The 22,431-nt window shown below is 43.3% G+C and overlaps 1 protein-coding gene across 1 annotated transcript in view; it reads right to left on the bottom strand.

The window, feature by feature from the left end:
- Positions 1 to 22,431, bottom strand: part of LOC308581643 (dynein axonemal heavy chain 11-like) — a 236,406-nt gene that overhangs the window by 60,057 nt on the left and 153,918 nt on the right. The window contains exons 48-52 of the mRNA XM_081184350.1: positions 18,071 to 18,217; positions 17,145 to 17,258; positions 15,275 to 15,418; positions 13,826 to 14,008; positions 9,633 to 9,734 (exon numbers count right to left, since the gene is read on the bottom strand). Coding sequence (XP_081040476.1) covers positions 9,633 to 9,734; positions 13,826 to 14,008; positions 15,275 to 15,418; positions 17,145 to 17,258; positions 18,071 to 18,217 — 690 coding nt within the window. The remainder of the gene's footprint in view (positions 1 to 9,632; positions 9,735 to 13,825; positions 14,009 to 15,274; positions 15,419 to 17,144; positions 17,259 to 18,070; positions 18,218 to 22,431) is intronic.

Genomic DNA, 22,431 nt, shown 5'->3' with positions numbered 1-22,431 from the left:
TTTTTTTATATAAACCTTGAAAACCTTGAAAACGAGCAGAAGTGTTTGCCTGAAAGAATTTGACAAAGTCAGTGTCTGTCACCAGTCCTTACTAGAGATAAGAATAATTAGGAGTGGTGCTTCTATTTCTAGCAATGATATATTCCAGAACAGGTAATCTGGGTATAATTTTATACTTTCCACTATGTAACTTTGGCCTCATGCAACTGCAAAGTGTAAAAAATAAAGAAAAAAGGGGAAAGAGGAAAAGTTGTAGAAAACCCTAAAGGTAAAGGGACCCCTGACCATTAGGTCCAGTCGCGGACGACTCTGGGGTTGCGGCGCTCATCTCACTTTATTGGCCGAGGGAGCTGGCGTACAGTTTCACGTGGCCAGCATGACGAAGCCGCTTCTGGCGAACCAGAACAGCGCACGGAAACACCGTATACCTTCCCGCCACAGTGGTACCTATTTATCTACTTGCACTTTGACGTGCTTTCAAACTGCTAGGTTGGCAGGAGCAGGGACTGAGCAACAGGAGCTCACCCCGCCACGGGGATTCGAACCACCAACCTTCTGATCGGCAAGCTCTAGGCTCTGTGGTTTAACCCACAGTGCCACCTGCGTCCCCTGTAGAAAACCCTACCAGCTATTAATGACTGGAAGGCAGACTATGAGTTCATCTAAGTAATATATATTTATATAAATATATGACCTATGGAATCCTGCCAGGATCTGAAGAAGCCTCTGGTGGATTGATGAGAAAGAGCTGTTTAGGGACCGGGAATTTGCCTGGGGGCAGCATTAACTTACCTAAGCAATTTTCTAAAGATTTCATAGTATGAAATATGGACAAAGAAAACGTATCGAAGGCTGCTTATCCTCTTCCTCCTTAAGGTTCCTTTGAAATACCTGCTCTCCCTGACATCTCTACAAAATGGGTTAAGTTGGGCAGGGTGCACACTTGAGATGGAGGAGAGAACACGCTGTGTGGTTGAAGTCAGAAAGCTGCACATAGCAGAGACTCTGTTTACTCCAAAAGAAGCCAGGGTTACAATTGGGGCGGAGGAAGGGGGTGAGGGGTCCTACCCGGGTGTCACCATTGAGGGGGGTGACAAAATGCCAGGCGGCACTCACCACGGGGCCTGCAGCACGCCCGAGCTACGCATCTCTCCTGGGAGTGACATTGTGGCGTTTGCCCTCCTAGGTGGGTCATAAGGAAAGGGTTAAATGAGTGTGAAGTGATTGGCCAGTGGGAACCCAAGGGGAGGAGACAAAGTTAGAGTTGGAGTTGTTGGGAAGTCAGTTGGGAGTTGGAGAAGGAAGAGGGAGGATAAGTCTGTGGATTGTCTAGTTTTGATGTGAGAGAGTGAGGGAAACAGTTAGGAGTCAGATAGACAGTTAGGATAATCAGTTAGAAGTTATTAGGAAGGTATAGGCCAGCAAAGGAACTAAGATTAAGAAACTGACAAGAAAAATTATCTGAAACCATAAACTTGTTCATGCTTTTAAAATAAACTTGCTTATTTGATTTAATGTTAACAACTGTCTGGACTCTGTGTGTACCCGAGAGAAACGGGTTGGTGGTAGAGGGGAAGCAATCACAGTAGTGGTACCGTCAAACGTCCGGGGACCCTGTGTGATCGCCACAGACGTGGTGGCTTGGGCACTCGCAGGCTCCGTGCTGCCCCAAACAGTCTGCCCACCGCCTCCCCCTCAGCTGTAGGGCGGCTGAGTGGGAGGAGGCAGGCGAACTCCTTGGAGGCCCAGCGGAGCGGCCTGCCCCAGTTGGCTCCGCCCCATGGCGCAGGGCACACGCGCCGCTCCAGGTGCCCGATCAGCTTCCTCTGCCGCTGGTTACAATACTACAAGGAGCACATGTGTGTCAGTGTCACACAGCACCCTTTTCCTCCATAATGAACATGTGCATGCTGCTCCACTGACCCTTGTGTGACTCCCTTACTGACTCATTATGACAAATCCCTTTAATTCCTGGTAAACCCAAAGTCAGTTTCCAACCAACCCTATTAAAAAGGTAAAGGGACCCCTGACCATTAGGTCCAGTCGTGGCCAACTCTGGGGTTGCGGCACTCATCTCACTTTATTGGCTGAGGGAGCCGGCGTACAGCTTCCGGGTCATGTGGCTAGCATGACTAAGCCGCTTCTGGCAAACCAGAGCAGCGCATGGAAACGCCATTTACCTTCCCACCGGAGCAGTACCTATTTATCTACTTGTACATGCTTTCAAACTGCTAGGTTGGGAGAAGCTGGGACTGAACAATGGGAGCACACCCCGTCGCAGGGATTCGAACCGCTGACCTTCTGATCGGCAAGTTCTAGGCTCTGTGGTTTAGCCCACAGCGCCACCAACCCTGTTACGATTTCCAAATTACACCTGCTACATCCATTCCTCTGCTGAGGAACTTGGGGTCATTTGTTCTCCCTGCTCGCCCAGTATGGAATATTCTACAGGAAGTGAGACCACTAGAAGATTCTATTGTTTTTCTACCTGGCGAAACTAAATTAGATTTACATAATTTTACATATGCAAATGAATTAAATGTTTGTGTTTGGAGAAATACACCGAGTATTTGAACTACCTACATTTTTGACACTACCTAAGTATTGTAGTAACAAACGGCTGCAAGCCTCTACCCCGCTTACCTGGGAGCAAGCCCTATTGAACTCAATAGGACTTACTTCCGAGTAGATGTGTAAAGGAGTGCACTGTTAGCTTATTGCACCATTCCCCCCCTTCCCTTTTCTGGAATTACCAATAAGACGTGCCCCTACCCTTACAGTTTGTGCATATCAATGTGAGTAATTTTTTTTAAGTGCCAAAATCTCTCTCTCTCTTTCTCTCTTTTAAAGCAGTGCCCTTTTCAAAACAAGGGGAAATTCAGTGTAGTTTCAGTGCCACAGTGATCAAACAGTGTCACATCACTATGGCAATTGGTGCCCAGGCCAGGAATACAGATCAGCTTTAATTGTGCAACGCCTTATTGCTGGTGCATGTCAATCAGAACCTATGAATTGAGAAAAATTTGCTCTGTTCATTCTGTTAAATGATGTATCCAATTAAACCTGTTAGAATTCATGATCTTCAGTCAAGGTTAAATGAAAGTAGTTACTCCTGTCAGCTAGGTGATTAAATGCTGCCTACATCAGGCACATTTATGTGCAAAATTAAAATTTTGGTATAAAGCATGAATCTTTATGCATGCCAGTTAATTATCTTGCAGTTCCTTCCACTTATTAAATGCCCATTGCATTTCTTCTTAATCATTAGCTTCCTTTCAAAACTTGTTTCATACTCTACATTATACCAAATTTCAATGTTTAAATGAAATGCTGTATAAATGAAAACTTCCTCTTTTCAAGGATTTGGCTGTTGCTATGTTACTGAAAGATAACCGTTATTAACAGTTTCCCTCCCCACCCCCCCAGTCATTATGCAAAAGATCTGTTTGTGTTGTGCTACAGGGTTCTGAGCCACTGTGATAGGAATCCCTTGTGTTCTTGCTGCCTGCTGGTCATTTCTGCTTTCTTTAAACCTACCTGGGACTTCTCCTGTTCACTAGCCAAGCACTGAGGCAGTGGCATGCAACACTACAACATAACAATCAGCCTAGCAATAATAAGGGAAAACGTTCCAGACCAACCCCTCCCTGGAAACACAACAGCCGAAAGCCTTAAAATATACCGGCACGGTTTTAATTTGCCAGAGGAGGGAAAGGGGGAAAGCTCTGTTGTCGTTGCTGTTTTGAAATGCCACAGCCCCTTATGTGCAATGAGGTGGTCTTGAGGATCAGAGATGGCTAACTTGTGAGATGCTGCTGAACTCCAGCTCCCATCAGCCTCAAGCAGCATGGCCAATGGTCAAGTATGAGGGGAGTTGTAGTCCACCCATCGGGAGGGTACAGCTTTCTCAACTCTGATTTGTAGCAGCACTCCATATCACATAAAGGACAGTGTGTGTCGTTTGATAGCTGAGGGAGGCTTGTTCTCTGCAGACTCCTATCTTACTCTGTCCATCAAGATTTGCAACCTTCCCCTGTCTTCACAGAGTTATTTGGGGTTTGTTTCTCAATGAATCTAGTGTTCAGAAATGGCTTAAGGCAGCGGTTCTCAACCTGTGGGTCCCTAGATGTTGTTGGACTACAACTCCCATCATCCCTGAGTTCTGGCCTTGCTAGCTAGGGGAGATGGGAGTTGTAGTTCAACAACATCTGGGGACACACAGGTTGAGAAAGGCTGGGTTAAGGCATAGGTAGGCAAACTAAGGCCCGGGGGCAGGATCTGTCCCAATCGCCTTCTCAATCCAGCCTGCGGACAGTCCGGGAATCAGCGTGTTTTTACATGAGTAGAATGTGTCCTTTTATTTAAAACGCATCTCTGGGTTATTTGTGGGGCACAGGGATTCGTTCATTCCCCCTCCCCCCAAATATAGTCTGGCCCCCCACAAGGTCTGAGGGACAGTGGACCGGCCCACCTACTGAAAAAGTTTGCTGACTCCTGGGTTAAGGTTACTGAGCTTCCAAACAGGTGTAGCACATAATAATATCAAATTATACTGAGGATAGTATGCAAAAATAAATAACTGTCAGCATTTGTAATGCCAGAAAGAAAGCTTATTGTCTCAGATGATGTTTGTTTGTTTGGGTTATGGTCCAATAATGATTTACTGAGAAATCCCAGTGGTGTGCAGTATTATGTCATTTCAGGAATCATGAGAAAGTTGCTCCTTAGGTAATCAGATTCAGCCGTTAAACTAGGGGCACTTCCAGGTTCCCTGTATGTTAAACATTCATCTGGATTTGTTTGTGGTAAGGCTAGATGATATTGCACTGAGCAGTGTTATCCCACAGTAGGGATGGGATTCCCATATAAAGGCAAATTTGCCTAATTAACATTATTCGAAACTATGTGTGAACTGAAACATAGTTATTCCTTCGAAATTTGCACTTCTCCAAATTTTGCATTGCAATTCTCTAGCCAAGTAATGTGTGCAGAATTGCATATAGGCTAAAGTGTGCATATAAATGCATGTATCAATGAAAATAATATAAAAATGCATTATACTAGGGGGAAACACTTTGTAAAAATGAGTATATTAAGCAAAAATGCCAGAGAAATTTGAACAAAAATCTGGTGAATTTTCATGAGGACATTGGAAAAATAAAAATAAAACACAAATTGATGTGGAAATGTAGAGAAAAGTACTTAAAACTGGTAAAATGAGAAACGGAGAGAAATCAAAAGTGACACATTTGCCCATCCCTATCCCACACCTTCTATTATATTTTCCCATCTCTTTTGTTATTGCAAAAGTCTGATCTTTGGGAAAGCAGATTTCCTATGCAAATGTCATTGCCCAACCTGGATTTGGTGGCATGTGAGGAGTCTGTTGTACTCGAGGTTGCTTCCCTGTGGGATTTGAACTCTGATGTTCTAGGTTTATTCTGAATCAAATAGAGAGCCTGCTCAATTAGAAATTGTTGCCTGCTACAGAAACCCAGTGGAAGGGTGGGCAATTAGGAATGGCATTGGGGAAATGTGGGAGGGGTGGGCCTGGTGGCCCAGTGGGGTCATCCCTGTTCCCTCTCTTAAAGGTAAAGGTAAAGGTAAAGGTACCCCTGACCATTAGGTCTAGTCGTGGCCAACTCTGGGGTTGCGGGGCTCATCTTGCTATACTGGCTGAGGGAGTACAGCTTCCAGGTCATGTGGCCAGCAGGACTAAGCCGCTTCTGGCGAACCAGAGCAGCTCACGGAAACGCCTTTTACCTTCCCACCAGAGAGGTACCTATTTATCTACTTGCACTTTAACATGCTTTTGAACTGTTAGGTTGGTAGGAGCTGAGACCAAGCAACGGGAGCTCACCCCGTCGCGGGGATTTGAACTGCTGACCTTCTAATCGGCAAGTCCTAGGCTCTGTGGTTTAACCCACAGCGCCACCCGCGTCCCGTTCCCTCTCTTACATAATGATAATCAAATTTGTGTGGGGACGATGACTGAATATGGAATCTCATTAAGATCTATTATTAGGTCCTCCAAGAATTAGTCCTATCCCTTACAAAATTATCTCCACTAGTAGCAGCAATCACATTAATGAATCCAAAAGTTTACTACAAACTGTATGAAGAATATTTCCTTTGCTTCATCCTGAACCTACAGCCAATCAGTCTTACGACCCTGTGTTGTATTGTGTTGACTGAGGGATAATTGTTTCACCCTATTTGTTTTCTTGGCACTATGTGTATCATAATTTTATAAAACTTGTGACACATTCTCCTTCGCTGTCTTCCCCCAAACCAAAAGACCCTAATCCCTTCAGCTTTTCCTTGTGGAAAAGAAACTTTGTAACACATGATAATTTTGATTGCCCTTTTCTGTACTCCTCCGGCTTTTTATTATCATTTTTTGAGAGCTACTGTGCAGCGTATTCTAAATGTGACTCCAACAAAGACTGATATAACATCATCATCTTCAATGCCTTTCTTAGTAACTCCTAATGCTGGACACAAAAACAATGTTAAGTCCCACTGATTCCTACAAGAGAATTAAGGACTGGAGTAGGATGCTTAGAAAACAAGTAGACAGCAACTTCTCCACTGCTGGTGTGTGTTCTCTCTGTAGTGTACCTTATAATTGCCTAATAGTAACAACAGGATTATTGTTTCTTTTCATCTTCAGTATTTGGCCTGGCCAAATTACACAGTGAAGAAATAAAAGGAGTTGCAAGGGTAGGACCCAGAAAGGGGTATGACAATACAACCGTGTTGAAACCAATTAGTTCTGGACCTGGCCTGCGTCTGGATGGGGGAAGAGACCCCCCACTCCCAAAACCTTGTGTGCTTTCCTTAGCTATTTGGAAGGAAGTCAAGGCATATATTAATTAATAAGACTAAACTACTGCAAAACTGAGAAAGTTTGTTCTACTATTTTGTTTGCAACAGGATCATTCCTTACATATTCACACACTTCTAAATAGCAGATAGATAGATTATAGATAGATGATAGATAAATGATGATAGATAGATGATGATGATGATGATGATAGATAGATAGATAGATAGATAGATAGATAGATAGATAGATAGATATAGATAGATAGATAGATAGATAGATAGATAGATAGTTGTGTGTCAAGCCCCCAAACCCCCACCCATGAAAATGAAGACACCAAGGAGACAGAATTTAGTTTAAAGGTTAATGGGCAAATTTAGGCCACAGCTTTATTGAATAAACAAGTGTGACTGGTATTGGCTTAGGCATTGGTATCTAATGACTATATCTGGCTCCTGCCCACCCAGCAGGGAGCCTGCAAAGGGTAAACTACCAGCAGAGGGAGCTGCAACAATGGCTGTTGACTGGTGCTCACCCCTGGGGTTCCTGGGGGTCCTGGCATGGCCCTAGCCCCTCCCCCTGTTGGGCTGAGAGTTAGGAACGGGAAGGCAATGATCTGAACAGAGATATGGGAAGCAGGGGCTGTATCTGCGAGAGAATGTGTACCTGTTTGCACAGGTGTGCGTTGGTTCGTGTGAAGCTGCCATGAATCATGACTTATGAGACTGTATGTATGGAATGAGATCATGATACATTTGTAGGAGGTGACCCATGTTGCAAGTGAGCACTGGGCTCCAAAAAACACCCAGGCGGCTTTGCACACATGGTGGACCCCTTTCAGAAATGATCAAACTGAAAAACAGCAGCAAAAGTGAGTTAAAAGTCCTTGAATTAAATGTAACTACTAAATGTAACTAGCATTCCAGTTGAACGACCAGACCCATTTTTGTTGGTTATTGGACAAATGCAAGAAAATCAATATCTCTGCTGAGAAACCGGAGTTTAGAATTAAGGGGAAAACCCCCTCCAGAACATTCTGAGTTCAAATGTTCATCATTCCCTAGTGTTATTTGAAATTCTTGTTTGGAGTTAAATGGTCAAGTCATAAATAGAATAAATTCTTCACCTACTGGTGGATTTTACAACTTGTTTTTACAACTAGCTTTGAAACTTGGGAAAGGTCACAAAGGTTAACAACAGCTTTATACTTTGTTATTCCTTATCAGTTGAAATAGGCCCGAGAGTTTGTTGGTTTGCTCCATGCTCTACAGTTTCACATTTAATACTATGTCATGATTTAGTAATTCACCAAACATAATATCAAATGAAGAGGAACTGCACACCTGTATAAAAACAAATGTAATTTTTAGAACTGCTGAGTTTAAAATCAGTATTACTGAAGTCACACATCAAACAAACTATGCACATTGATTGCAAACACCATTTGTTTGCTGAATTACTGGGCACATTGACCTGAATTCCCTTTGAATTTACTGGGATTCCTTTTCATGTAATAATGCTTAAATGTAAAGGTAAAGGACCCCTGACAGTTAAGTCCAGTCGCAAACGACCATGGGGTTGCGGCGGTCATATTGCTTTATTGGCTAAGGGAGCTGGCATTTGTCCGCAGACAATTTTCTGGGTCATGTGGCCAGCATGACTAAGCCTCTTCTGGCGAATCCAGAGCAGCACACAAAAACGCCCTTTACCTTCCTGCCGGAACAGTACCTATTTATCTACTTGGACATTGACAAGCTTTCAAACTGCTAGGTTGGCAGGAGCTGCGAGTGAGCAATGGGAGCTCACCCCATCACGGCGAATCGAACCGCGACCTTCCAATCGGCAAGCCCTAGGCTCAGGGCTACACTAATGATTCCTACTGTGTTAAAGCAAACTTTTGCCATTTAAATTCATCTTCTTTGTTCATTTAACAGCACAATCCTAAGCATATTTAGACACTGCATATGGTTTGCTGGCAACAGTTTTCAAATATTATTTATTGCATTTTCCCCGAAAAAAGATAAATCCAGCTGAAATCAGAGTGTCGACAATACGGGGTGGCATTTTTATGTCAATGTTTTGTGGATGCAGCAAAATCAAACAAACGTGTGTACCTTAGAAGCACAATAAACACCCATCTGGAAACACCTTTACTCCCTGGTAAGTGCATACAAGACTGCAGTTCAAGTAGTGGAAGGAAACTAGAATACATTTATCCGCTGGTGCATGGCACCTCTATCAGGTGGATCAAGAAGGTGTAGTCTCCCCCAAATTAAGAGGAAGAAATTCTTTTTCCTTTTATGATGGATACTTCTTGCAACTGAAAGCTTAAGCCAGCCTAAATAGAGTGTTCCCTGAATTGCAACTGAAAGCTAAATGGAAACTTGGCCATTTATATCAAGGAACACATTTATCTGAGAAATAGGCTAGGCTATAGCCAAAAATGACTGCCACCTCACTGTGTCCCTCCCCCACTTTGTAGCCAGCAAAGCTAAACTAATATTGAATGCATGTCACTCAAATATCAAAGAGAAAGCCCACCTACAGATCCTTTTTTAAAAAGCTCCTAATCAGTGGGTAAATAGGCAATTGGGGTTATAGGAGACAATAACAATAATACTTTGTTCTATTATTTCGGACGAGTACATCAAGCCAAACAAAACACAACAAATGATTATCCAGGCTAGAAACCCTTTCATTGCCTCCAAGAACAATAATGGAATTTTAAATTTTGACATATAAGGAATGGTGCCCTACGTTTGATATGTAGGAGATAGGAAGATAAACTGAAGACAATAACACTTACATTGAGCTTCTTCCTTATTGACTCAAGTTTTTCCGCTGCAACAACCAAGTCTGCGTTGGCCTGTGCCAGGGCTTGCCGTTTTTGGTCTACTTCGCAGTAAACCTAAAAGGTTAGAGCAGGATACATGTTTAAACTGTGCACTGCACATCACAGAAATTTACCACAGAAAGTGGTAAGTTGATAGAGGCCTGAATTCAGGTAGCAGTCCGGAAAGCTCAAAAAGGGTTAGAATCATAGAATCGTTTGAAAAACGTATAACAGTTTGAAAGTGGACACTGTCTAATGAGGACTCAGTTCAGTGATTCTAAGCTTGGAGCTTGAAGTTCATTGATCTTCAACTGGCCAGTTTCTCACTACAGTGGTACCTCAGTTTACAAACTTAATCCGTTCCTGAAGTCCGTTCTTAAACTGAATCCGTTCTTAAACTGAGGCGTGCTTTCCCTGATGAGGCCTTCCGCTGCCGGTGCCCTTCCTCTGTTCGGATTCTGTTTGTAGACCAAGGTAAAGTTCGCTACATTACTGGTTTTGCGGAGTTCATAAACCGAATAGTTCGTAAACAGGACTGTTTGTAAACCGAGATAGCACTGTACCCATTATTTTGTCACAGCCTGGCCTGAGATGTGTCCCCAAACAGCAGCAATTTAGAAAAAGAGAGTGTTCACAGTTAATTACATCACAACAATGATACATTTACTTAGGGTTTTGGTGGGAAATGAGTTATGTTAGGTGAGGAGTCAGGGTTAGTGGGTACATGCTTACTTTCCCCTCTGTTCCATTTTATGTAATTTTCTCCATTACCTTTTCTTGCAGGATCCCTGTGCTGATCATTGCTTGTTATGAAACAGTATACACACATATAACAGTCCATGAGGGTTCGACATTAAAATGGAACTTATTAGCAGGGAAAGTACATTACGTCATATGAACATCCGTTATAAGATGGGATCAAACCACCAGCAGAACTGATCTTTCACACTTGTTTTATGGGTTCAACTGATCAACGTTAAACATATAATAATTAAGGGAAAAAATGTTCATATAATCAGTATGAACACGCCTGACGTTTGTACAAACGCTACTGGCTATAACATACAGAAAAAGAAATTGCCAACTTTTAAAACACACGCAAACACACACACACACGTAAAAGTACCACACTTACATATATCTTTTGGACATGTCCACGCAAAAGGAAAGCAGATTGATAAAGGATAGAAGAAATGTTAAATATGCATCATGACAAACAGTGAAAAATTAAGTATTGCAACCTACATTAATTACATTCTAGTAAGATGAATAGGCTGTTCATCATTAACGAGAACATACACCTTTGTCTAAGTTTTATATCTACCTGTGATAAATGTGCTAATGGCGATAAAATACATCATAGTAGCATTTGAATTAACAGCTCACTAATAGATTGACATATGAGTACGAATAAAGTGTTTAATCATAAACATGGCACCACACCTAACAGCAAGCCCTCCTCTGTGCATATATCAAAGAAACAGAACCCAATGTAAACATTACAACCTTGTTTTAGTTAGTACATACTAAAACAACGTTATGTCATTGTTTGTAACCACGTTGTGCTAAGAATTATAGTTAGAGCCATACAAATTGTAGTGTGGTTTATGGACCTTTTAATTAAAACAGTGATGACAATTTTTGAATGGGAAGGGTGTATGTTGGCTCTGTGCAAAATACACGTTGACTCCTACTCAAGTGACAGCAGTCAGATAGTCAAACGCTCCTTCTGTGGAGCTTGATCCACAGTGAGCATAAATTTAAACAGTTTGAAGGGGAGTTGATAGACAACTGCTGAGTGAAAGAGTGCAGATTTCACATCCAGTAAGGTAAAGTTCCACTCATAAGACGTGGAGGGTAATATCATTTCTCCAATACCACTAAGAAATGCCTGGAAAAATAAAATACAAATTTAATGTTACCAGGCATCTATACTATATTAGGGCCCTCAAACCGAAACTTTCCATGTGCATTCAGAGCACTTTGTGGTTCAGAGTGGTGTAGTGGTTAAGAGTGGTAGACTCCTAATCTGGTGAACCGGGTTCGCGTCTCCGCTCCTCCACATGCAGCTGCTGGGTGACCTTGGGCTAGTCACACTTCTCTGAAGTCTCTCAGCCTCACTCACCTCACAGAGCATTTGTTGTGGGGGAGGAAGGGAAAGGAGATTGTTAGCCGCTTTGAGACTCCTTAAAGGTAAAGGGACCCCTGACCATTAGGTCCAGTCGTGACTGACTCTGGGGTTGCGGCGCTCATCTCGCTTTATTGGCCGAGAGAGCCGGCGTACCTCTTCCAGGTCATGTGGCCAGCATGACTAAGCCGCTTCTGGCGAACCAGAGAAGCGCGCGGAAACGCTGTTTACCTTCCCACCAGAGCGGTACCTATTTATCTACTTGCACTTAGACATGCTTTCGAACTGCTAGGTTGGCAGGAGCAGGGATCGAGAAACAGGAGCGCACCCCGTCACGGGGATTCGAACCGCCGACCTTCTGATCGGCAAGTCCTAGGCTCTGTGGTTTAACCCACAGCGCCACCCGTGTTCCTTGAGACTCCTTAGGGTAGTGATAAAGTAGGATATCAAATCCAAACTCTTTTCTTCTTCTTCTTCTTGACATTGATTGTATCTGTTCTCACATTCCAGTCAATTTGCACCTTCAAAATTTTCTGGATAATCACATGGCACCTTTAGCAATCCATACACAGTTGGAAGCTTTTTGCTGGAAAACCATAGCTTTTCATGCCACAAATGTTTCAATTTTTTGGATACTGCTTTTGTCACACTATAGCACTATGGTGCCCTGCCAGTGTGCCAAATTAACTTTGTTTCGTTGTGACATACTTCCTGGATACTGGCGTTCTTGTAGTTGGAAACAGGCAAAGGTTTAGCACAGTCGCCATGGCCTTAAAAACACTTGAAAAGCATCGCTATCAGAGAGGAATGGCAAACTAAGCTGTTGGACTATGCTGAAATGGCATAACTGACTGGAAGGCTCAGGAACCAAGAAGACCAAAACTTCAATAAAGAATGGAAAAAAAATTATAGATGATAGTCTATAATTGCTAGATGATAGCTCTAATTGCTGGCTGGCTAGCTCAAGCCTTCCTTAAGTGAGAAGCCTGAGAGACTTCCTGGCAACGAAATACTTTTATTTGTTTTGTTATTTCATTTGCCACAAGAACGAGCAAAACATTTAGCCGGCCAAATTTCTAGTAGCTCTGGAACATTTAAAGATGAGCCAGCCTTTTCTGTTTTTAGGTCTTTTTAAAAAACATAATAACCATCTTTCTAAAACCTAAAACCAGGGCTGTTTTCCAGCTGGAACTCACTGGAACCCCAGTTCCAGCACCTCTCAGGTGGGTGCCATTGCCATTCTAAGAGAAGAAGGTGCACTTTGGCACCTCCTTTCCTAGAAAAATAGCACTGCTTAAAATGCCATACATTTACTTCACGTCAAGATCCACATAACTGTTACACTCAAGTAGCTTAAAAGGTAAAGGGATCCCTGACTGTTAGGTCCAGTCGCGAATGACTCTGGGGTTGCGGCGCTCATCTCGCTTTACTGGCCGAGGGAGCCGGCGTACAGTTCATGTGGCCAGCATGACTAAGCTGCTTCTGGCAAACCAGAGCAGCACACGGAAACACCGTTTACCTTCCCGCCGGAGCGGTACCTATTTATCTGCTTGCACTTTGACGTGCTTTCGAACTGCTAGGTTGGCAGGAGCAGAGACCGAGCAACGGGAGCTCACCCCGTCGCGGGGATTTGAACCGCTGACCTACTGATTGGCAAGCCCTAGGATCTGTGGTTAGACCACAGCACCACCAGTGTCCCTTCAAATAGCTTAAGGCTGTCCAAAGCGTGTATCCATTTTCCTGAAGGTACACTATGATGACACAATGATGAGAGTGACTGGTAGAGTAGAGCTGTGGAATCAAATTTCCACTCAGCCATGGACTTTATGGGTTGTCCTTGGGCCAGTCAACATCTTCAACCTCACCTGCCTCACACAGTTCTTGTGAGGACAAAACAGGTAGAGGAAGAGCCTTGTACACTACCTTGAACTCTTTGGAGGTAAAGCAGGGTTAGAACTGTAATAAATAAATATGAGTACGATTTCTTAAGCAATTAGAAAATAAAAGTAGAGCCAAGGTAAATATTATTAATTCCTACCTCGTGGAATTTAATGATATTAATAACCCATGCACAAAGACCAGCAGCTGCTGAAGATTTTGTCCGTACAAACTCTGGGCTGAACTCTGGATCACTCAGATAGTCTTCTTTTACAGCTTTAACAGTGGCTTCAGGGATATGTTCTTTATCAAAATTGATGAGACTTTGGAGGAATTCATCTACCTAAAGAGCAAAGAGAAGGAGGCCACCCCAAATCATAGAATCTTAGAGTTGGAAGGGACCCTAAGGTTCATCTAGTCTAACCCCCTGCAATGCAGGAATCTCAACTGAAGCATCCATGACAGATGGCCATCCGACCTCTGCTTAAAAACCTCCAAGGAAGGAGAGTCCACCACCTCTCGTGGGAGTCTGTTCCGCTGCCGAACAGCTCTTACTGTCAGAAAGTTTTTCCGAAAGTTTAGCCGGAATCTCCTTTCTTGTAAGCTTGAAGCCATTGCCTCGAGTCCTACCCTCCAGAGCAGGAGAAAACACACAATTAACTAAATTGTGTGAAGCTAGTATGACCCCCTGACAAAATATATGATCAAAGTTTACTCTTTAATGTTTTGAAAGAGACCTTTTGGGCATGTTTTGGGATAATCAGTACCTTCAAAGTACAGTGGTGCCTTGGTTTAAGAACAGCTTAGTTTATGAACAACTTGGATTAAGATTGCTGCAAACCCGGAAGTAGCTGTTTTGGTTTGTGAACTTTGCCTTGGAAGCAGAAAATGTTTCGCTTCCTGTTGTGTGTGTTCCATTTGTAAATTGAGTCTCCCACTGCTATGGGAAAGCACGCCTTGGTTTAAGAACGCTTTGGTTTAAGAACGGACTTCCGGAACGGATTAAGTTCGTAAACCAAGGTACCACTGTAAAGTCAAAGAAACTAACTGAAAAAGCTGCCCCCTCAATAGCTGTTAGCGCTTTAAAAAAATTCCTGTGATTTCCTTTTGCTTCTAACCACTTCACAAGATGCACATATTTTTGGCACCTTAATAATAGTAGTAGTAGTAGCAGCAGCAATAATAATAATAATAATAATAATAGCTACTACTACTAAAAATACTGTTGAGGAGTTATGAGCAGCATAAATTATACAGAAAATGTTGCAGCCTCTTTGACAGTGCACCGACTTTTCTTACATCCCATCCTTCACAGAAGAGGTTTTATATTTATAAGAAACTGTGCTGACATTTAATAAGTATGATTTGGGGAAATGTGTGGCGCAAAGTCATGACATTCCCCTCCCCCACCCTTTGACAGAATGTCAAAGGTGTCTAATTACTTTCCTTCCTTTCCTGAAGTTCTTTGACAAACTCCTGCCATGCCCATTATCTTTGGCATTTCCCTCCTATGGGTAACTAGTAGATCAAGGCACGCCAGAGATTAAGAAATGTTTACGCAGACTTTTGCGTTAATCTCTGTGTCCCCTCGCAGAGGTCCCCTGCTTACCTTGCTCATATACATCTTGGCGGTTTTCCAGCTCCTGTCCTTTGGAATCTTGCCGCTTGGAGACGAGAGAACCAGGACTGCAGCCGTCACATTTGTTACGATAGCAGGTGGGTTTGGGAAAGTTCTTAGCTCAGTTAGGTTAAGCTGAAATAGAACAGGGAAAGACATCCGTATTAACAGACCAATTATATTTCCAAAGGAAAACCTTGGCATTATTTAAAAGAGGACCGTAACATCCAATTAAGGTGAGCACATACCACACTTTACAGTGGGCAGTCGTTTATAGTGGATGGCGCTGTGGTCTAAACCCCTGAGCTTCTTGGGCTTGCTGATCAGAAGGTCGGTGGTTCGAATCTCTGCGATGGGGTGAGCTCCCATTGCTCTGTCCCAGCTCCTGCCAACCTCGCAGTTCAAAAGCACGCCAGTGCAAATAAATAGGTACCGCTGCGGCGGGAAGGTAAACGGTGTTTCCGTGTGCTCAGGTTTCCATCATGGTGTTCCATTGTGCCAGAAACGGTTTAGTCATGCTGGCCCCATGACCTGGAAAGCTGTCTGTGGACAAACACCAGCTTCCTCGGCCTGAAAGCAATATGAGTGCCGCAACCCCATAGTCTCCTTTGACTGTACTTAACCATCCAGAGGTCCTTTACCTTTACCTGGTTCAAAGTCCAGTTCAAATATAAGGAATTTTAATAGGGGAGAGCAACAGGAGCCATGAAGACGCCCATCAGCTGTTAACACCTTAACAGCAGACTGAGCAGGCACACAGCTGACCTGGTCACAGTCTTTCGCACTATGGTGAGATGCATTGTAAAGGTAAAGGTAAAGGTAAAGGTAAAGGGACCCCTGACCATTAAGTCCAGTCATGGCCGACTCTGGGGTTGCGGTGCTCATCTCGCTTTATTGGTTGAGGGAGCTGGTGTACAGCTTCCGGGTCATGTGGCCAGCATGACTAAGCCACTTCTGGTGAACCAGAACAGTGTACGGAAACGCTGTTTACCTTCCCTCCAGAGCGGTACCTATTTATCTACTTGCACTTTGATGTGCTTTTGAACTACTAGCTTGGCAGGAGCAGGGACCAAGCAACAGGAGCTCACCCCATCAAGGGGATTCGAACTGCCCACCTTCTGATCAACAAGTCCTAGGCTTTGTGGTTTAACCCACAGCACCACCCGCATCCCTGAGACGCATTGTATTTCTCTCTAAATTATGGTAATAGCGAGGAATTCAACATGATGCTAAGTTGATCCATTTCCACTTCCCAGATGGAACAATCTTTCTTCTCCAGCCCACAAATGCGGTTCCGGGGTCTCTCTCCACACCCCCTAAGCCAACTGGGTGTGTGTATGGAAAACCCCATTGCACAAGTGGGAGTCCTTGCACAGGGCTTCTGCTGACGGGACTCATTAGCAGAACCCTGCCCATTACCTCTTAAATTTGCATATGTGCATATAAATCACCGCATGCAATTTTAAAAATGTAAATCCACTCTCTCTTTTGTCCTCTTTTTCAGTGATGCATTGTTTTTATAGCAACAGAAGGCCTTCGGACTTGATCTAGCGATGATTGGCAAATTTCACTCAACAACATCATATTCCATGCTGAACATCTAATACAGGGTTTCCCAAGCTTGGGTCTCCAGCAGCTTTTGGACTACAATCCCCATCATCCCTGTCAACTAGGTCCTGCTAGCTAGGGATAATGGGAGTTGTAGTCCAAAACAAGCTGAAGACCGAAGTTTGGGAAATCCCTGGTCTAGTAACTGATGTCTAATGGCAGCAGTGATGTGGTGCAGGAAGCTGTCTTGAAAAAGAACTAAATAACGGGGCAGTGTGGAACCCTTTCAGACAAATAAATGAAGTGGTGTTACCCTATTCAGTGTGTTCAGGGCAGCATTTGCAGCGTTTAGAGCTGGCTCGGCTTTGGCAAGGTCATTTTCAGATTCTTTCTGCTGCTTTGTTACTTCTGCTTGAATGGCCGCCACCTAGAAAGTATTGCACAATAATTGTCACACCACTTACAACCCTCTTGTGGAAGGCACCCAATTTTTGGGTGTCATCATGATAGGGCAATATATATGCAAATACTGATGAACCACCTTTTAGGACAGATTCCACCCAATACAGTGCAGAACAATATAAACATCGAATTAGAATAATAACAGATCACTTTTTAAAAGTTGAAATACAGTATTATTTTTTAAAAAAATAAAATAAAATAAAATAAATATAATTCAGGCCAATCTAAAAACAATTTCCAAAGCCACAGCAATAAAATAGCAATACAAACAAGTATGATAAAAACTCTCTTCTCTTTGGACAACAGACCGTGCAGCTTCTCTCTATGTCAAAGAAAAACTGTGGCATGTTCTGAAACAATCATAGAAAAAAAGCACTGGGAACTCCCTATTCATCACCATCATCATCATCATCACCCTGCACATCTGACTGCGTTGCCCTAGCCACTCAGAGGTTTCCAACTTACATAAAAACATAATAAAACATTAAACATTAAAACACTTCCCTATACAGTGTTGCCTTCAGGAGTCTTTTAAAGGTTGTATAGTTATTTATCTCCTTGGCTCAGGGGTTGCACGTAACTCCACATCCTCCAACAATTATCTGATGAAAAGTGGGACATTCCGGGATCAAATCAGAAACCAGGATGGCTTCTGTAAATCCAGGACTGTCCCTGGAAAATAGGAACACTCTTCCCTCCAGTAAGAGGGTTTAGGACCATGGTCTAAGTCTATATGTGTGTGTGACTCAGTTGTGTCTATCATTCATATCTCTATACCTTCTGCTCCTCCTCATCTGCGGTGGATTTTTCTTGACTTAGTTTTTCTGTCTGTTGGCCAATTTTGTCAATAAGAGCCTCAGTGTCTTTGTTTCTCTGATGAAGTTCTATCTCCTGAACGGCAAGCTTAGACTTCAGATCTTCCACCTAAAATGTAGCAAACATAATTGGGTAATTAAGTTTTAACAAGATTTAAATGATATTCAAAACAACCGGTTAAAAGGAGTCATTGCCTTGGGCTTTGTTGTACACTTGTATAATTATTTTCAGCCCTCTAGAGGATGCATAATTACATTTCTGTATTTATAAAAAAAGATTGCCTTGAAGGCACCAGTATGATTTTACAGTCTATTGACCAGCATATTGATGCGGGAGGTCAAAATGTCCCCTAATAAAGAAATATTCCCAACAATTTTCAAACTATCCAGAGCAGGTTGTGTCAGTGCTTATTTGGATTTCGCTGTTTTTGAACAAATGTGAAGTCTTGCTGCTTAAGAAAAAGTAGGACGAGGTCATTACATCTTATACAAACAGAAGGGAAAACATGAAAATAACGAGGAATAACAAGCTTCTTTAATGTCCGATGCAGCCATTCTTCATTGTTCCACAAGAATATCAGAATGGCTTTGCTGGACCAGACAAGTGGCCCATGTGGTCCAACAACCTGTTCTCATTCTCATTCTACAGCCAACCTGGTGCCCATGGAAGCCTTTACACAAAATCCCCTAAAATAAAGGAACTGACCTTATGAGAATCAAGAACAACCCCAAATTTGGTCAAAGGCCAGCTAAGGCGTTATAGGATAACATCTCTCCATTGGCAGAGATGAGCCTTGCCAATAATAATAATAATAATAATAATAATAATAATAATAATAATAATAATTTATTTATACCCCGCCCATCTGGCTGGGCCTCCCCAGCCACTCTGGGCGGCTTCCAACAAAATATTAAAATACCGTAATACATCAAACATTAAAAGCTTCCCTAAACAGGTCTGCCTTCTCTTTGACATCAGGTGGGAGGGCGTTCCACAAGGAGGGCGCCACTACCGAGAAGGCCCTCTGCCTGGTTCCCTGTAACTTGGCTTCTCGCAGTGAGGGAACTGCCAGAAAGCCCTCGGCACTGGACCTCAGTGTCCAGGTAGAATGATGGGGGTGGAGACGCTCCTTCAGATATACTGGACTGAAGCCGTTTAGGGCTTTAAAGGTCAGCACCAACACTTTGAATTGTGCTCAGGAACGTGCTGGGAGCCAATGTAGGTCTTTCAAGACCAGAGTTATGTGGTCTCGGCGGCCGCTCCCAGTCAATAGTCTAGCTGCCAAATTCTGATTAGTTGTAGTTTCCGGGATTGGATTAGTTGTAGTTTCCGGGTCACCTTCAAAGGCAGCCCCACGTAGAGCGCATTGCAGTAGTCCAAGTAAGGTGGCTATTACACCCACAGTGGAAACCTCATTATGTGGGCATAGATGTATTACTGATGGTGCATCACACCAGTGGCGGGTCTCAAAAGGGGGTAAAGCAAAATGATATTATAGCCCCCCTGAAAAAAGCCGCATCCCCTCTGCTTGAAACAAGCCAGTTTGGCTTAGGAAGTGGTGGTTCCTCCACCGCAGAATCTCACAACCACCAGCAATTTAGGATTGCTCTGTTATTCTTCATTACTAGAACCACCAGGAAGAGGTTCCTGAGTTCCGTTTGCTCATATGAAAGCGTGCACAGGATTGAAACCTGTTCCTCAAAGCCCTTGCAACAACAAGAAGCTGAGCACGTTTGAATGTAGCTCCATCACCGCTAGTTATTTGCAAATCGGCAGCTTCAACGTGTAGAAGAATTTTCTACCAAAAACATCTCTCTGACTTTTCTTGTGTCAAGTCGAAATAAATAATGTTGTTGACACCAGAGGGGGAAAGCTCTGAACTGACACGCGATTTACTTAATTAAAGAGTATCGTACATATTCCTGGGTTTTGTCTCATTGTCATACTCTATTGTGACAAGAAATCCAGGACAAGCTAGCAGATAGGAGCAGTTGCCAACGAGTTCTGAGGTAACGAGTTTTGATATAGAACAAAGTTAAAAGTGGCAAAATTTAGCCCCTGCCTAAAGCAGAACGGGCAGATTAGGCAACCTTGATTGGTTATCTGATTACACCCCTCTTTCTTTCTCTCATATAAGCCAAAAGCTCCCACTATCTTCTTCCTGTTTTAATTTGCAAGACGATTGAAGCAGGGAGTGAATTATAGTATATTTAATCCTCAACCCAACAGAGTTATTTGTGAATCCCTGTATATTTTCCCCATCTAAGTGAACACCTGCTTTTATCCCTTTTTGGAAAAATGCATATAATTCTACTAGGAGACACCAACAGTGTGCCTTGACCCCGCAACTGAGGGGACCGGTGCTGTGTGACATGCGCGAATGATGTCAGTGTGTATGTGGACTACTCTGGCTTAATTTGAATTGGGGGGAAGTGGATTAACAGCTGAGTAATGTCCAAATGTGGACACGCCCTTAAGCTGTTTCTCAGCTCCCAGAAATATGCAATGGCCCTGCTGCGTACAAGTGGAACATTCTGAATTACTTTTGTTTAAAAATTTCAAGCAAAAGCAATGGGAGGACTTGTGGACTAGTCTATAATAAGTGGATCCAGTTCATGAGTGATGGAAGTTTAGAACCTGTCAGTCATGAAAAGCTAACCAGTTACAAATCCCGCCCCCCACAAGGAGATATTGCTAAAGTAAGAAGATAAAATTATGTGCGTACAATATGCTATTAGCAGAGAAAGTCAATTTTATGCAAAATGATGAATGTCAGTTGAGACTGCCCCTAGGGCAATGCTTGTTAGTTCACAAATGAGCTGATTGTATGTTCACAGCTACAATTTTCATGAAGTCTCATTCAAAGAAATATTAATGGCCATTATTTAGCTACAGTATGGAGAGAACATACAACTGACAGTCTTCTTGCCAAAGCATTTCTTGAAATGTCATTTGAAAAGCAGAATTATCTTTTAAAGCAAACCCAACAGGACATAGATTCACATGTTTGCTTTATATTAAAAGAACACCAATAAAGATACTAAATTTCTTACTACAGTCTCAAAGCGTCTATCATTTGTACTTAAGATTTTTGACTACTCCAGAGTAACAAGTGCTGTGTGCCTTAAAGGAGGAAGGAGTTCAAGAAGGTTCAATATTATACCGAAAACTAAATTCAAAAGGGATTCCCAACTATACTGAAAAATGCATAGCTTGTTAATACTATAGAATGGCAGAAGAACTATAAGCTCACAGTGTACGGTTTGGCCTCTTCACTCTCATCCTTACCTCTCTCTATCCCGCTAAACATTAGCTCTCCACTTAGCTCCTCTCTCGAAAGCAAAACTCTTATCCTGAACACAGTAAGTAGGACCAGCCCAATACAATTTGACACCTGAGGTAAACCACAAAATGGCACCCTCCCCTCCCTGCTAGGGAAGAAGGGGTGAGTGAAGAACTACATCAGGAATAAGGATGAAATAAATATCTACAATGGGACGCAGGTGGCGCTGTGGGTTAAACCACAGAGCCTAGGACTTGCCGATCAGAAGGTCGCGGTTCGAATCCCCACGACGGGGTGAGCTCCCGTTGCTCAGTCCCTGCTCCTGCCATCCTAGCAGTTCGAAAGCGCGTCAAAGTGCAAGTAGATAAATAGGTACCGCTCCGTCGGGAAGGTAAACAATGTTTTCGTGCGCTGCTCTGGTTCACCAGAAGTGGCTTAGTCATGCTAGCCACATAACCCGGAAGCTGTACGCCGGCTCCCTCGGCCAATAAAGCGAGATGAGCACCGCAATCCCAGAGTCGGTCACGACTGGACCTAATGGTCAGGGGTCCCTTTACCTTTACCTTTAAATAACTACATCAGGATCTGCCGCTGCTGTAGATCCTGCCGCCTGAGGTGGTTGCCCCACCTTGCCAGCCCTGGTACTATCAAAGGTTATGCCCTAGAAAATAGGCCCAAACTCTCTTTCTTCTTAGAGTTGGTCTTCTTTTGCTTGATCATTGTTGAGGGGTGGAAAGTTCTGGAATAAACACCCTAGCATGACATGAGAATGTCACTGTGCAGCCCCACTGGAGGATGTGTAGTGCCACAGCACAATCCTGGATTTGCATGAAGTCAGGGGATCAAAAGGGAAGGAAGGTTGCATAAGTCCGCTCACTCTCTTGGTGCGTTGGCGTTGCGGGAGGGCAGAGGCTTCCCTGGGGCCCCCATGAGGGAACTGGAACTTCAGTGCCCCTTCCTGGTAGAGAGATGACAATGGCACAACCCGGACCCAGCGGGCATCAACTGGGCTCAGAAAAAGGCTAACTGCGCAGTGAGG

This window comes from Podarcis bocagei, assembly GCF_964188305.1.
Source record: "Podarcis bocagei genome assembly, chromosome: 1".
NCBI classification, from domain to species: domain Eukaryota; kingdom Metazoa; phylum Chordata; class Lepidosauria; order Squamata; family Lacertidae; genus Podarcis; species Podarcis bocagei.
The sequence above is the reverse complement of the archived record's forward strand: the minus strand, read 5'-3'. Positions and strand labels throughout refer to the sequence as shown.